The sequence below is a fragment of the Opisthorchis viverrini genome (genome assembly GCF_000715545.1).
Source record: "Opisthorchis viverrini unplaced genomic scaffold opera_v5_99, whole genome shotgun sequence".
In the NCBI taxonomy this organism is placed as follows: domain Eukaryota; kingdom Metazoa; phylum Platyhelminthes; class Trematoda; order Opisthorchiida; family Opisthorchiidae; genus Opisthorchis; species Opisthorchis viverrini.
The window spans coordinates 1,233,022-1,250,312 of NW_008751754.1; the positions used below are offsets into that span (position 1 = coordinate 1,233,022).

The following is a 17,291-nucleotide window of genomic DNA, read 5'->3' on the forward strand; positions in this document are numbered from 1 at the left end:
GAATTTGCTCCAAACGCCTTGGTTGTTAGTGGAGTAGGAAGGTCAGGAAGGGAAGCTGTGTATTGAAGCTGACGTCTTGGTTAATGTGCGCCACTGAACATGGTACTGGGCCATCGACCTGTCCCATCTCGGGGTCTCCATCCAGAAGACGGCCTGATCGACGCAGTTGATTTTGCTGGTAATGGCTGCCACACTTCTCTGCCAAGTCATTGTTTGACCCTTCCTGTCGCGTTTTCGCGCTTCGCCAGTACGTACAAAATGGGTTTTTCGAGGAAGTCGGCCACTGGCATACGGAGCACGTAACAAAGCCAGCGCAACTTATGGGAGCTCACACATAGTGCTACAAAATGGGTTTTTCGAGGAAGTCGGCCACTGGCATACGGAGCACGTAACAAAGCCAGCGCAACTTATGGGAGCTCATCACCACATAGTGCCACATGGCAGTTTAAAACAATATTCCCTTGACTCGGGTCCTCCAAAGAAGCTGACCGAGCCGGAGCACTTGCCGTATGGAACAATGTCGTCAATTCTGGTCACCCATTTATGTGACCGTCTCTGTAACCGATTTTAAAGGTTTTATACGGGTGTATCGTCCGTCTCTCAAATATTTCAATTAGGACCTGTTGTACGCATAGGTTACCACACTCCAGCAACAGCGGCTTCCATCTCAAGTGCATGCTCACATCACCATACGTTATGGCCTACTTTATGTTTCCCGTCCCAATACTAGGCGTGGGATGCCGAATACTACCTGGACAAGATCTGACAAACGGACTGAATCCTGTGAAAGTGGATTAGGTGTGAGCGGTTGTTTACGCTTGTTCGAAAGATAGCGGTCCGGTCGGTATTTTGGAACATTTGCGGAGGGGGGTAGACACTACTCAAATAGTATCGCAAAGTTTATAGGGGCGGCAGGAATATAGATATTTTTGTTACTCAGGTCGATTGTACCAGTTTGCTGTTTGAAATTCGTGGTCGTGGAGATGCGTGTCCTTTTTATTAGATAAGTAGCATGTTCTCACTTAACTGCTACGTCCAGTCTTCCACGGGAGTCTGGCGCTAGCATAATCTGCTTTAGTAGCGCCGATTACTGCTTCTGCAGCGACGATCTGTTTTATGAGACGCACATGCGTGGCGCGTGTACTTAAGCACGTGAAAAGTTCGTTTTTTGGTTGCCTTTAACAAGCAGTGTTACGTGACATATTTCTAAAAGACTTGTATTCAACTCACAAAGGACGGGAATATCTCATTTTTCATGACTCGATAGTGCAGGGGCCTGGCCCACTACATTCGAATTAACATTCGTATAACTGAGCTGCCATCGAATCCTTTGGCTCATTAATATTCCTGGTGTTGATTGGCACAAAAGGCGAACCGTATCTCATTTTTCATGACTCGATAGTGCAGGGGCCTGGCCCACTACATTCGAATTAACATTCGTATAACTGAGCTGCCATCGAATCCTTTGGCTCATTAATATTCCTGGTGTTGATTGGCACAAATAGGCGAACCGCCCACGCTATAAAGTGGGTGAAGCTTGCGGGGTCATACAAATTGCTGACGTTAGGGGAGGAGAGGTTTCTAATTTGGGGGAAAAGTTGGCGGGGTAGATCACTGGATGATGTCAGTATCCTACATAGGTCTTATTGTCTGGTAGTGCATTATACATGGTAGCTTTTTAAAGGACCGGTTTCGGATCATTCAAAAAGACATTGACGGATTTTGTGTCACGGGATATTAATGTGAAACACGATTTTCGGTAGGTGCTAAAAATTGAAGGTTCAGTGTAAGACAACGGCTCGGTAAACTGCCTATTAGTGTATGGGAACTCATTAAACAACACTCACAAATGTTTCTCTATCGGGACATAATTTGATTTCATCGGGTTGGATGGTATGTTCAAGACCAAGACGGATGAAGATACCCGTGTTAAATATCTGACGCCAACTGGATGCCACTAGTGAATCCAAGAACTTCTACCGGGATACATGGAATCGAGACATATGGACACGTCTGATGCAGTCATATATTGACCACACAGATCTATGAAGCACCAACCTACAAAACAAACGCTGGGTGCCTCCACTTTTGTGCTAGATTCAAGCACCCATAAACAACATCACATGAGTCAGTTGCTGACTACTACTTGCTCCTGATTCCAAGTTTCTATCACTGCGTTGGTGCTTTTCGGAGACGCACTCACCTCACCTGGCCATCGGGAAGCTCTCAGAACCTACTAAAAAGCAGGTTTATCAAAACAACCCAATCTAGTTCCTTTCGGCTAATCCATCTACCGATGTGAGAGTTCGATGGAATGTAATCCTTATTATCCTGAAAAATACTGGTTTCTGTGTTTGTGTTACAGAGCATCTACCCACATTTGGATCTCAGACAAAGCCATCCTGGAGATATAGTCCAGTTAGTCGGGAACAAAACAACCCAATAAAATTTCAAACATCGAGCGGGAAAGAAAAAAAAGTACCAACGCGGAGCTGTATGAGTCCAGGAGGAACGGGGAATAGGCAAAATCCTGGGAATGTGCAGAGATTGCCCAACCCCTCTTTGGACCCTTTGGAGGGCTGATGGCGTGCCAGAAAAGCCACTTATTATAATCAGGGTTTGGTATTTGACGTCAGTAACCCGTTTCTGAAACGTGTGCGGTGTGTGTATATGTAACTTCTTTCAACCTCACAATGGTACTTGCAAACATTGAGGAATGAGTGCTTCAGCCATATGCTGACTGCAGGCTATCTTTATCCAGTACTGACTTTTGAAATAAACTGAAGTAATCTCTAAATAAACTGAAGTCGATTCTCCCTTCGTCTTCCAGAGCCGTTTAATTTGCGGACAAATAGCTGAGCAACTGAGGGACTGGCAGATCAGAATGTTAACCGAATTCACCAAAGTCGTCTTCTGGAGTCTCTTTCAACTGCTCCACCACTAGAACCGGATTTATATTGGGACGAGATCACCGCCTCTTTGCACAGTGCTGGGAGTTTTGCTTGTGACATGACGCTACCAGATCCATTCAAGCACTGGATACCAGACCGAACAGTGGTACTGCTTAAATATCGAAGAAATATCCCCACTGGTCCCGACGAATTATCAGATTTTAAGCGTGAGTAAGCGTGTAAAAAGACCGTGAAGTCTGGTAGATACGAAAAGCTAAGGAGATGGAAGAGGCCTAGAAAGCCGGTAGTGCCTCGAAGATTATTTCAGTTGATCCGTGCGACCGGTCCTCAGAAAGCACCTGTGAGCGAAACTATCAAAGATCAAAATGGAGCGACCATCTTGAATAAAGATGAACGACTCGACCGTTGGGCCGAATACTTCGGACAGTAGTTATCGTGGCCATCAGCAGCCACTAATCTGGAGCCTACAGCTGACGTAGAACCCTGGAAGGTGGACGTGTAACCCTTTGCGACCTCGGAGGCTTGTGACTGCATATGTTTTCTCAGGTGCCACCGAGCTTCTGGTCCGGGTGACCTCCCACCCGCATTGTTAAGAGTTGGGATGAAGTCCTCAGTCAATGCTTGTCTCATGTTTGTCCGAATTTGGGAAAAGGAGGCTGTTCCAAACAACTGGAGAAAGACTATAATAGTACCCAAAAAGGTCTCGTAGTTAGCGTGAGTGAATGGGGAGGATCAGCCCGACCACGGTCGTAACGAGATTGTTGGCGTCACATATCCTTTGTCGTCTTATGGTGGCTTGTAAAACACTGACTCGAAATCAGCAAGCTGGGTTCCGGCCTGGTAGAGGTTGCGTTGACCAAATATTCACTCTGTCAGGCGCTAAAACAACGTGAGCTACTCTCTGCATTGTTTTGAACAGTTGCGGTCGTGTGGTTCTGACGTGGATCATCAATGATTGTTAGCTAAGGGATCGCTTGACGGATCTCATTTATGTCCACTTGATGGATCTCAATGAGGACGATAGTCCTGGCGTTACTGTACTCTTTTTGATCAACCATACCTTCCTTAGTTATTGGTTACATAGGTGTAGGTTCATACGATTTGTATACCATGGGGCTAATGTTACCTTACCTCAACTTTTTTGACTGCTGTGGTGGATCTTTTGCATTATATCCACAAATACTGGATGCAAATGAATTGGTTCCGTTTATGTCCATCGTGCAAACTCAAAAAGTTTATGCTGTCCAAGAATTTTAACCTAGTATGTGACATTACTCCACTTTGCGTATACACGGGACTTTTTGATCGTCTTTTCTTCAGGTTTCCGCTCTGGACAGTGGTGATTGGGCGAACATTGTACGCGATGTGATGTCTATCACCGGTGTGGTAAGTCCATTGTCTAAGACCTGTTGTATGGGGTTTTTTTGCCATCGGCTTGCCCATCCTCAGGTCGTATGTGAAAAACAAGTATGCCAACTTCATTGCTCATTAGACAGTTGGGAATCGCAACTACTCGAAGTTTTTCCTGTTTTTACGATGTATTAACCCCATTATCTGAATGTATTTTTGGAAGGGGTTTGAAACGATTGACGCGCTTCTCCTCAGTAATGGGACTTTTATCCTCACGATGTCCATATGAAAGGATGGAAGCACTTTGTGATGGTCCTTGAGGCGCTCGATCTCTTTAGCTATCCAGCCGACTCCACTGTAGCTGTCTATGGCCTGGGCGGTTCGGTTTTGACTCATTTATTAAAACCTCATTCTCTAACGATTTGAAATTCACATGAGCCGATATGATTTCGAGTGCAGTTCATGTACATCTATATCAACCTAGATTTGTGTTTTATTTATGCTGTCTAAATTTTTACCCATAGTTTAACTAAAAAAACAAAAGTGTAAATAATTCTGCTTCACAGTTTGACATGCGCTTACCACTTGAAAAGCTCAGAGTGCTGCTGAAAAAGTGGGTGTGCTCGGACCAGAATCGCACACTTGCGGCCAATTCGAATGAAGTAGTAGAGAGATTTGTGTAGCCGTCCCGGTGGTCTAGTTAAGGATGATATTTTCACCCGGAATGGATAAGCCAGAGCAGCTTTTATGAACTTGTTTCACCTGTGACGCAGACGTAACATCAGCTCATCTGTCTATATTCGGGTTCAAAATGCTGCTGTGTGCTCCATATTGTTATATGGGTCAGAAATCTGGTCTCTGCAATCAAGGAAGAGATCAAACGACCCGGATGGGGTCGGAGCACGTTTCGAGTAACCTGTTGTCGAATTGCAGCAGTCCATTTGGGTAACGGGAGGGGTGGTGTGACATTTGCTTCGTGGGTCATTCATACAGGACAGATTCTAAATATCTACGTCCTAGTCTATGATAGCTGGATAATGTCCTTCACGTTTGTGAAGTGATTGTTTATTCAAGTTGAGAGAATTTCGGCAGTGCGCTGAGTCACCTCCCCTCGACATGTTACATGTCAGTTAGACATCAGGATGTATTACTGGTGTTTTGCTGTTAATGACGGTGACGTGGTGATGAACTAATCAGTGCTTATCATCTTTTCGCTCTGAGACTCGGGATTAGTCTCCATTCCGGCACAACCGGCCATCGATGCTTGTGTTTCAATAGTGTGATATTTTCGTCCACACAGTTCATATTCGCCTCAGTTGCTGAAAATGGTCTAGTTCGCAGTTATGTTTGATGTATCTTCTGACAGTGACTTCAATGCCAAGGTTACTGCTACTGTTGGTGTGTTTGTTGTTATCGTTGACGATGGTAGTCTTTGGGGTATACATGAAAGTTGGGAATGGAACTTTGTTCAAACTTTGTTCAAACGCCTGGAGCTGCGTGAAATTTTCTTTGGACAATGAGTTTGGCGACATTTCGCCCTATGGTAGAACGATTCATCTTGGGTCATTTTATGAACGGACCGATTCGCCGTCTAAATTTACCCCGCAACGAATTACTGTTCATCGTGCGGCAAAACGGACGCTCACAAGAGGAATTATCTTAAACAGCTGGCACCAAGACAGCTAAGAAATGAAACTTTGACGCAACCCGTTTCTCTGATTGTGTAAATACCACTGACGTCATCACAAACCTGAAGGAGTCCAATTCCTACTCTAAAACCGATACACTACTTTCTGTGTGGGAACTTATTTTCCACGTGCGCACCGATAATTGCAAGCAACTCCTTTTTACGCTTGCCATTCTGCGCTGGGGTATCAACGCCCACGTTGTTGTTGTATGGTGATGATTTGCAGTTTGTTTATCATTCCACTCGTACTAGAAAACCGAACTGACCCGTAATGGACGCTTGAGACTCACTATTTTACCCATGTTTCTCATATTAACACTGAACATCTAGTGACCTTCCATTTAGGCTTGAAACATCAATACAATCGGTGGTATGCTGTGGGGGTTCACAGGCGAAAACGGTTCACTAGTAATTTAATAGACGTTATGCGTATTTTAACCATTTTCATGCACCACGAGTGTGCGGAAGTCTATAGACGCGGCTTTGTCAAACCCACACACCGGGGTGTCGTCTGACAAATCGAGACCATGTTGAGTTGTAGGTCGTTGTGAATATCGATATCTATATCCCAGCTCAAATGTTTGTTTTTTATGGAAGACGATCCACATAGAGCATTAATCTAATATTTTCTGTTTTATCTTTATTCTCATACTCAATTCTGAGTATCCTAGCTCCGTTGCATAAACCGTGTAGGTACGAACGGTTTATTACAAAATTTTCAAGCTACATTCCGTTTCGTTTTATTCAAGCGCGTGTCGTACTTCGAGGTATCTCCCGGTTGCGGTGATCACTTGACACTTGTTGAATCCCTGAAAGCCGATCCGGGTGAAACGATCGTGTTCGTCCAAGGAAGCAGTGAAAAGGAGGTTTGTCTTTTGCATATTCTCTCTACTCTGCTTTAATCTTCTCAACAGCTGAAAGCTCTCGGATTGGCACGTACACATTTGGCCGCTGCACTGGATTCAAAAGGTTAGTTCCCATCCATTGACTATTTAGTTTATTTGCTTGGAACTCCATCAAAGTACCAACAGAGCAACTGTGGAAGAAATGGGCAAACCAGTGCTGTTCTCAGTACATCATCAGTCGCTTGTGCTATAAATGCATCCAGTGAAATCTCACTAGTGCGGAGCACGCCTTTTTGCAGTTTGTATTGTGCTGGTGGTCAAGGTAAACTGACCCCGTTTGTGCGCTGTTAGACTGGTGGCTAGCCAGCCAAGTTACGTCGTTTTTGTATGAACCCAAAGGTAGCCGTATCAACCGTGAGTGGTCGGTTGCTCACTTGCGTTGTCATTCACCGAGATATCACCCACGGCTCGGCGGGCTTCTCTCTCTTTCAACTAAATGCGTTGTCACCACGCTAAGCAAGCTAAAAAATGAACGCAAACCCTATCGGGTGGTCGCCATGTTGTATGCTTCGTACGAGAATAGTAATCAATGACATTATCGCCAGTGTAGGAACATTATTGCCTGATTACCACACGGCGATCCTGTAGACTATGGTGTTCCACCACTAGTGCATGTATCCTCCGGACCAGCCAGACTCGTGCTGTCTCCCTTGAGGGACATACACTACGCGGTCCTTAGAACTTTCTTGTAGAAACCGACCGCTACGAGGGGAAATGCACTATGGAGTTGTAATTTCGAGTTAGTGGACATCGTCACTATGCAACAAGAAGAATAGCTCGGGGGCGCCACATCACAGCAAATACATCGTGAATGATACTGTAATTCGGATGGTGTAGCAAAATCCAGCTTCACTCTGAACGACCGGAACAAGCTGTTTGCATTTCTAGAGATTTTTGAATCAGATGAACACATCTTTTGTTTTGTCGACTGAGATCACTTTTCACTACAAACAGAAAACCCAGTTGTGCTGAGTCAGGTGGAATATATGCTGTATCGGAGCCTTCATGCATACAATCCAGTGAGGGAATCATGATTGGGCGGAATTGCCTGTAGAAACATCTGTGAACTGTCTGTTTTTTTGCTTACTGAATTGATGACAGACATTTCGGTTATTTGTAACTTTAGTAGTACTGCGTTACTCTGGATATATCTATGTCCATTTACGAATATCTGGAACTTACCGTGGTGTGACGGTTTGTGTACCACTGCCACTCATTGAGCTATACTTAGGATGTCCGCGCGACACTCACAGAGTCATACAAGGTTGGTGAATGTTTAGAGTTCTGATGAACACAGTCTCCGGGTCCTCCAGGTTGGGCGTTGGAGCATGTGTTGGCTTGTTCTGTAAAAAGTGAAGTGCACTTGCATTTCCTGCCAAACACCACTGCCTAGAGGTCAGCCTTTTGAGCCAAAGACTCTTGCTGAGGACACTAATCGTCCTTCTGTTTAGGTGTGCGAGCCCTGGCAGTATCATCACCCACGTACAACCATGAATTGCACACATATACAAATGAACTCATGCCACATCGACCATCGTGTGGTACCATCAGCCGGGTTGCCCTACTTCTTGCTTACAGTGGGGAGGATATGCGAAAAAGGGCTACTACTGACTCCTCCTTTATTTCTTCATATAGGTTTCTCTCCCTACCTCTACCCCATTAATAACCTCCTTGTGGACCCAGCATCATCCTCATAATCATTATCAGCTGTAAGAACCGCGTACCTATCGTACAGTGGTCATGATTTCCACAGTTTCATTCACTGCGGATTTGAGAGATGGGGTAGACAGCTGCGCATTGGTTGCGGGAGCTGATATGATTGACGCGTAACTATAGGGTTGTCAGTGAACTTTTAATCTGGGAGATTTGGAAGGGTGCTGTGAGTTGGATTCAATAGCTTGGATGCACGAGTGTCATTGAGGGCTCGACTGGGCCATGTCTCCAACCGTAGGTGTGTCCCATCTCTGGGTCCCCATCCAGGAATGCGGCCTGATTTTACTGGTAATGGCCTTCATACTTTGGTGCCAAGATATTGTTTGACCTTCCCTGACTCGTTTCCACCGCGTGGTTGTGTGAAAACAGTCTTTCGAGGAAATCGGTCGACTGGCATACGGAGCACATGAGCAAGCCAGCGCAACGTGCGGGGTGTGATCGGTTCGTGGGTGAGCTATTTCTTCCAAAAACCATTCGGCGTACTTCAATATCACTGTTCCTACCAGACTCGGGTAATGCTCCGAAGACATCGATGGTCAAACATTGAGAGTATTTTGACGTCTTCGGCGCATGGCGGCCAGGTTTCTTATCCGTATAGCAACATAAAGCGCGACACAAGATTGTAAACTTGACCCTCGACGGATAAGCTAATATGACGCCTATACCACAGGTGCTGCGGGTTCACAGAATCTGCTCTGGACCTCTCAATCTTGGTGGAAATAGCATCTTTCGCTAGACCACCGGGACTGACCGGGTAGATCAACTTGTCTACTAACTCAGTTGGCTCATCCACAGACACGATGTTAGGGTTCGAACCCATCTAGCCTTGCAGTAGCACTTTACACTTTGCAGGTGTGAAGCACATGCCAAACCTTGAGGCAGAATTATTTAGATTATCTACTATTGTTTGCATTACCACGGCGTCAGATCCAAGAAGAGCTGTGTCGCTTGCTTACTCGATATCTGTGAGCTAATGCCCCGTGCATTAGAGACTGTTAGTGGGTCTTCAACAATCGGACCAACGACGAAGTTGACTAGGAATGGTGAAAGAGGACACTCTTGTCTGACAACACTGTGTGGAAAACTCACGCGAAAGCTTCCCACAGACCTTCACACGTCCGCGGGAGTTGGTGTCCAGCACCTTAGGGTAGGTCAAGAATTTATGGGATACCTTTGCTCCACAGACTGCCACAGTGCTCGACCGTCCACAGAGTCAAAGACAGCTTTCAAGTCAACGAAGGCAACCATTGTTGGTTGCTGGACTTAGTGTCGTCGTTCTAGAATCTATCAGAGGGTGAAAATGTGATCGATGCATCCGCTTGCAGGACGGAACCTAGTTTGGTTTTAATGGGTCTGTGTCAGTCAACCTTCGAAGGATAAGACAAAAGAGCACCTTCGATGCCAGAGCCTCCAGGCCGGCCCCACGGTGGTTTTTTGCAGTGTTTACGTACACTTTTTGAAGATCGACTTGATCCGTGCTGTAGGGATTTTTCATTTCATATCGCACCAAAGAGCCTTCTCAAATGGTAACAAGGCATTCCCCACCTCTTTTGAGGAGGGCTAGATACATACCGTCCGGTCCTGGTACCTCTTCACGTTTTAATAGGGATATTTCACACTTTATTCATTAATTCGCCCGTATGCACTATCTTCACGGGCTGTTGCAGTAGGCCAGCTGAACTGTTTAACGAAGTGTTTGGTCCATCTTTCTAGTCGACCTTTTTGCGGGTGAATTAGTGCGTCGCCGTTTTCACTTATAGTTTCCTAGGGCCAGTCGGTCATTCAGCTAGTATAGGACACGGATGTTTCTGTCTCCCGTGCTCCCAATGTCCACCAGAACTCTCGGTCTTTTCCTATGCTTTTCACGAATTGGCATTGGAGGGATTAGTGTTCGACGTCGTACTCGTTGCCTGCTGGTATAAATTTCCTGGCATTAATCATGACCAGCGGTCCCGATGATATCCAGTGGTCATTTGGTCGTTTTAGGGAAGCCGGACAGAGCACTGAATGCCCCTAGCATAGCTCCATTCACATTTTGCCGAGATTTGTCCGCGTGACCGCTACCAGTAAAGTTTTGGTTCACTGTATAGAGTTTTTGAGCTAGCTCAGATCGATACTGTTGAGCTATGCTGGTTCTCCGAAGATGGTGGACTGAGATGTCTGTTGCAGATCTGGGAGGGCCTGAAGAGAAAAGAACGCCTAGGCGTGCTCGCGCGACAACGAGATCAGGATCACGTTGTGCGCCCCGGAAGGAACGGTAGTCTTGAGCTGTAGCTCTCTACCAGTGGCTGATGGCCACGTAATCCAACTGAGTTGCATTTGATGACCGCCAGGTTACGCGATGCGAATGTTTCTGTTAGAAATCTGTCCTGGCCAGAAACAGTTGATGATTAGCATTCATCTAGAAGAGTCGCTCTCCATTGTCTATGCTACGATCATTGACTCCGAGCCGACTGAACAGATGTGATACCAAGGAGCTCAGACGACGGACTTGGGCATTCATATTGCCCGCAAGAATCGCAATGTTTCTTGCTTGACGAGTGAACTCGTATAGCTCTCGATAGTAAGTATTCTTCTCAGAATCCGTTGGGGCATAAAACGACACATTACAAACAGACAGGCAGACAGACAAACAGTCAACAGGCATTGGGTTTGGCTCTCGATAGTAAGTATTCTTCTCAGAATCAGAACTGCAGTCCTTTGCGGCATAAAACAACACACCACAAACAGACACCGTTTTTTATGTCAACAGGCATTGGGTTTGATTGATTTGGATCACCGGACAGTGCAAAGACGACTGTTCACTGGAATCCAATCCAGCAGAGCGCGTTCAGCTTTGGGGATGGATGCAACTCCCACGTGATATATTCCACGAGTCATTATTTGTGGATCACCGGCCACACGGAGGGAGAAATATGAGTTCGTTTTGGCGTTCTGAGATGCGTAACTACGCTTGGTCTTGTATGCGTGTTTTGGGAGACACAACATACATCAATTTTAAGGGAGTATAAGGTTTCAGTGAGCATCGCCTCTTTGCTAATTTGATACAGGATACAAACGGTAAAAGCTCTTATGTAGAAAGGATCTCATGGATTTAGAATCCACGGGATCAACTTTTAACCGGTTCGTTCTTGACACCCATCCTTCCATTAGGAAATGTCGTGAGGTCGGATCAGCTTAGTTCGAGCCCCCCTCTCTTGGATCAACGTTTATTTGATACCCACTGGGGATACATCATGTCAGAATATTCATAGGAACAGTGTCGGATGTGTCTCAACCTTCTAACGCGAATATACCGGCTGGTTTCCGAACTGGATTTTCTCATCCAAACAAATAGCGAAGTTTCCACACCACTTTCTGTCTGCGTCTATACCATGAACTGAATGACTGAAAACATTCACTACCCAATATTGGAACAGTGGGCAAACAGATTGTAACGATTTGCAGGGCTTTAGCTACCGACTTGACCTTTATCACCCACCTCTTTTTTTAATAACTTCTTCAGCCTGTCACCAAACAATATCTCGCGATATTCTTGCGTCTTCACTAAACGTATTGTCGCTATTAGTAAAGGCGTTGCATAGGAACTTTGTCGTGATGAGTCGCCTTAGCTTAAAAATGATGTTTTCTTCTGGAAGACTTGGATTTTCGCATCTTTCTTACAAAAGTCTCTACAACTTATTTTGTTGAGTTATTCATTAGTGACGTTTTTTTCACGAGTCTCACGTTCTGATTTACTCAAATGTCGTTGACCGTGCCAAGATATTGGAGTTATCTGTCTAGGAGCCGACTGACCGAATATGGTTGAAGTGCAGTGCTCCGTCTTGCTGATTACTTGCGTGAGATCAGTTATTCTGCTATTCCTTGACTTGGTCCCTCTGATGCGATCACCTATCCTACACTGGCCCAATTCCCCTGGAGTGTTTACAGAAAGCGAGTATTTCACATGGAGGTTGAGCTGCTGGAAGGAAGACTGCATTCAAGTCAGCTTCAGTTAGATCACCAATCATTGGGTGCAAACGCATGTATTACAACGTGTAAATTCACAATCCGGTATATTGTTGGGTTCCCGTGAAGCTGCACCTGAAATCCTTCATTTCCCCACAAATCTGAATTTCTGTTAACTTTTTGTTTCAGGTGTGCCGATATACCAGCCTGGATTCCATTTCTTGTGGGTTTATGATTTTCCACTATTCGAACGAACAGAAACAGGTAGGAATTATCATTCAGGCCACGCCTTTTTGTTTAGTTTCTCTGCATCGAAACCTGCATCTTACATGATTGAATTTGTTTTTACTGAGTGACCTCAATGCATAACTAGCCCGTGTTTTCGAAATTAACACCAGTGCATGTAGGGTCGATCGTGAAACAAATTCTCAACTCTACCACAATTTTCGTTTGCATCGACCTGGGTGAACCGAATTTTTAGGGATGATAAAGAGGAGGTACAAGCTTAGAGGGTGCAACAGCGCGACCATGAAGTCCGGTTCACAGTTTGCCTTGATTACGCAGTTCCATACATAGACTTGTGATGGAGAGCCACTTTCGGCTCCCGGTGTGGATAAAAAGAGATTCAGCCGGTCGTTTTTTTGGTGTCGAACGCTAGCCTGATCAACACAGTGGCGTGAAATTCACCAGCGTCGGCTGTCGGAGGTTGTCTGCCTTCGGATTATCCCGGAGCTTTTCTGAACAACAAAGAAGACGTCTAACCAAGTAAAGTAAAAATTATTGATACATTTGAATGTGACGACTAGTTATCTCCCAGTCGACGATTCAGTATTTCTGCAGACTAATTTTTTACAATCCACATCACTAGTATGGGTCTGTCACTTTGCTCCAAACGTTGCCGTACACCCCTATTTGTGTTTTGTTCCCCTTGACCCAGTTGACTGCAGGGACGTTTTTTCCGGCACTCCCTTGGGAGCAGCATGCCACTTTCGCATTTCTTGAATATAAACCTTGGCTTGTGCACAGGTTTTACGGACAAAAGTGTACCCAGTGGCCTGTAAATGAAACCTTTTTTCCTCGATTTCCAATGAGCTAGTGGGTCTCAATCTGTGTCCTAGTTGCTACAACACGGCTTCCACGCGCATTGTGATAATGAGTTGCAGTTTTTAACTTGCTTCTAGCTTATGAACTATGAAATTTTGGGTCTATCTTTAGTTAGGCATCCACACAAAACTCAATTTTGTGGGCGCAGCACGAGACAACGCAGCGGTATGGCGTGCAACTCTCGAATGCTACTGGCATCTCAATAGAGAGTAAAGGAAACCGGAACGGAGACAATAATTTCAGGACTAACTCGGATGATGAACTATTACCATGTATGAAAGCACATACAGCGGTTTTGCACCAGTCCCGTTCACGAACTGGGGCTGGTTGCCAATGGTGGAGCTTTTTCCTCCTTTAAGAAAAACTGATTCCCCTCTGATACCTATGGATGCCATCTGGCCTCTTGAAGTTCTACATTTGGGGATAAATTTTCAGGCGGAATAAGTGGCATAAATCTTACCACTGTTGATACGCAGGCCTGATTTTTACTACCAGACACGGTGTTTGGATTGCGTTTAGTGGCCGGTGTACCCGAATAATTGCGGTTTGTTCAATGAATCCAAGCGTCGAACCCTGGCCTCACAAAGTTTATTCATTTTAGGATTCAATAGTGTGTTGTGTGAATGAGTGCAAAACTATCTGTACTGCCAACTACACCCAAACGAGCCGAGTATGTGTTGTTGGAGAGTGTTCGCAGGCTGACAAATGGTCCTTATAAAACTGGTTGAATAGTAGCCTTCCTGGGGACCTATTTTGCGAACGCTTCTGTTAGAGCGACTTATTTGCAGTCGGGGTGGTCTTCTAGTTCGGCTCCCGATATTAAGAGTCCATTGTACCAAATCTAGACCCATCACTGGGTTCAGAATGAGATAAAGTGAATATCTATACCTAAAGGACGAGTGCAGTTGCTTGGTCTGCGCAGTTATTTGGAATTTAAGCGAAACTCGCGGACGATAACACGGAGAAGATGAAATTCCTCTTTATTAGTGTAACTGAATCACCGGTACATCAGCCGTTAATTTTATGGTATTGCATCATTGTGTGACGATTATAGCCTTTGTAATGGTTCCAGTCCTTTGCAATTTTGCCATTTTTCGGGCGAAATGCACCGAATGCTGTGATTCGCTCATGTCAGTCGATCATTTTCAGGCGATTTCTGTGATTTCAGGGACTTGGGAGTCAGTTCATCATCCGTTCACTGCACCCACATCGGAGACTCTGGACTTCATTTATACGGATCCCGGTAAAGTGGTCGGGCAGCATTATGATCTGGTATGCAACGGCCAAGAGATAGGCGGTGGTTCTATCCGTATCCATGACGGGTCTTTGCAAGAATACGTGTTATCGACGATTCTCAGGGTATGTCTATCGTTTGTGAGTGTGATATCGTGTTTCACAGGAAGATACAAAATTCATGGATTACTTCATCAAGGCTTTAAAGTCCGGAGCTCCACCCCACGGAGGCATTGCTCTAGGTAACTCACTCATCGTGTCTTTCATTAACCTCTCTTTCAGGTTTAGATCGACTGTTTGCGATACTTCTAAACACCAAAACAATACGAGACGTCATCGCATTTCCGAAAGTTGCTGACGGAAAAGATCTCATGTGCGGTGCTCCTGCCACCGTGTCTGATGAGGACCTTGCACACTATAAATTAGCTATCACGAAATAAAAATAGCGCCATTCGCATATTTTGTAAACGCTGTATTATTGCTTGATCTTTAAGGGCGGTACAAGGATCTCTCGTAGCTTTAACTATTCGGCTGGATTTAGTAGCATCTGATTATTCGGTTTTCGGAATCGATGAGCTCGAGATGGTTCATTGGTTAAGGCGTTAACTTACTGACTGGACGGCCCGTCGTTCGTCTCGGTCGCTGCTCTCAAGCCTCGTGGTTGCTCCTAGTTGTACGGCGGCCATTCACCGAAAAGGCTCATGGCTGAACGGTTATTTTATTTTCCCTTTTTTCGAAAAGGATCTCTGTCCTATGGGTCATAGGGCTTCAATTTCAATGGAGTTTTTTTGGCTCCGACAGCCGGGGATGTCACACAACCTAATCTTGTATGGTTTAGGTTGACAGATCTGACAATATTCCTCTAACAACGGAATTCGTGTCGATGGCTAACCTCTGTGAAAAGCCCCAGTAGTCCAGAACGAGGTTCGGGCGCAAGTTGCAACTAAGAGGACTCAGCTAAAGACTAGGCGTAAAGAAGTTTTTGAACTACCAACAACGGACCGGGAAGAGGGAGAAACTGAGTATTGTCTCTATCCGTCGAACAAGACCTTTAAAAAGAACCCCCTTATAAGAACCAATTTTTGATTCCCAGGTAACTCTCCCGATGAAATACTTGGAACGCAGATCTAGTTTACCTTTACTGTAGACCTATCGCTAGGAGGCTCAAGTAATTTAGTTTAACCCAACTCAGGACCAATTAATGAACCATTACTGATGTGCTCATATTTAATGGGTTGTATGGTGCCGTCTTTCAGGGATGGAAACACCTCCTTGTTCCTATCCATCAACTACACATCATTTTGCCTGAATGAGGTGATGGGTCATAGTGCTACTTCTACTACTACTACTACCATGAATTGCACATACACAAATAAATTGCTACTTCCGTCATTTTCGCAGAAAAAAAACTGGTTTCCAGAAGACAGCTTGTGGCAGCTGAACTGGTGCGCAATATCTTGTTCTCAGTGCCCAGCGTATAGATATTGTCCTTTGAACACCCATCTCATTGTTCCCACTTTTCTTGTTGGGACCATGCCACTGGAAACTCCCTAGATGAGTTCACGGCTACATCGGACGGGGTCAGACTAGCATGGAGTACGGCACTGTGCGGAAGGGAGTGATTGGACGGGCTAGTCGGATTGCGACCGCTTCAGCTGTTGACCGGATTCATATACCAGTAAACCGAGAGACGAAATGGGAAGCTGAATTTGTGAAGAGAAGGATTCTGTGGACAGCGGAGGCCGTCGAATTCGCTCAACCTAACGTCCCGTTGTTTGCTCATAAACGGTCTGCAGTTTACGTCTGCTATTCATTCATGCATGTTAAGACCGGTCAGCTATTGTTACCATTGCTATATCTCGAAGAGGAACTCAGCGGCGGTGGCCTCATGACCTGGTTTGGCCCTATCTGGGCCTGTTCGCAGTAGGGATTTTTTAGGAAGTAGTATAAAGTGGTATGAAGTGCTCGAGTCATCCATACTTGCCAAATGCAAGACGTGGTATATATATTTAGCTTGCTCAATGAGGTCATTTTGCGCATCACTTCAAATTCCACGTTTTTGAAGTACTACACCTGCATATTCGCACTGCTATACCAGTAAACCGAGAGACGAAATGGGAAGCTGAATTTGTGAAGAGAAGGATTCTGTGGACAGCGGAGGCCGTCGAATTCGCTCAACCTAACGTCCCGTTGTTTGCTCATAAACGGTCTGCAGTTTACGTCTGCTATTCATTCATGCATGTTAAGACCGGTCAGCTATTGTTACCATTGCTATATCTCGAAGAGGAACTCAGCGGCGGTGGCCTCATGACCTGGTTTGGCCCTATCTGGGCCTGTTCGCAGTAGGGATTTTTTAGGAAGTAGTATAAAGTGGTATGAAGTGCTCGAGTCATCCATACTTGCCAAATGCAAGACGTGGTACATATATTTAGCTTGTTC

The 17,291-nt window shown here is 45.2% G+C and overlaps 2 protein-coding genes across 2 annotated transcripts in view; one reads left to right on the forward strand and one right to left on the reverse strand.

The window, feature by feature from the left end:
- T265_13744 (hypothetical protein) overlaps window positions 1-15,209 on the forward strand; it is a gene marked incomplete at both ends in the record, with an annotated part of 19,376 nt that extends 4,167 nt beyond the window's left edge. The window contains 6 exons of the mRNA XM_009170278.1: window positions 4,233-4,298; window positions 6,699-6,815; window positions 6,864-6,918; window positions 12,705-12,779; window positions 14,788-14,978; window positions 15,019-15,209. Coding sequence (XP_009168542.1) covers window positions 4,233-4,298; window positions 6,699-6,815; window positions 6,864-6,918; window positions 12,705-12,779; window positions 14,788-14,978; window positions 15,019-15,207 — 693 coding nt within the window. The remainder of the gene's footprint in view (window positions 1-4,232; window positions 4,299-6,698; window positions 6,816-6,863; window positions 6,919-12,704; window positions 12,780-14,787; window positions 14,979-15,018) is intronic.
- On the reverse strand, window positions 26-8,071 carry T265_05291 (hypothetical protein; the record flags this gene model as incomplete). Its single annotated transcript, XM_009170266.1, has 2 exons — window positions 26-317; window positions 8,037-8,071. The coding sequence occupies 2 exons, from the start codon at window positions 8,069-8,071 to the stop codon at window positions 26-28; spliced, it is 327 nt and encodes a 108-aa protein (XP_009168530.1).
- Window positions 15,210-17,291: the final 2,082 nt, after the last annotated feature.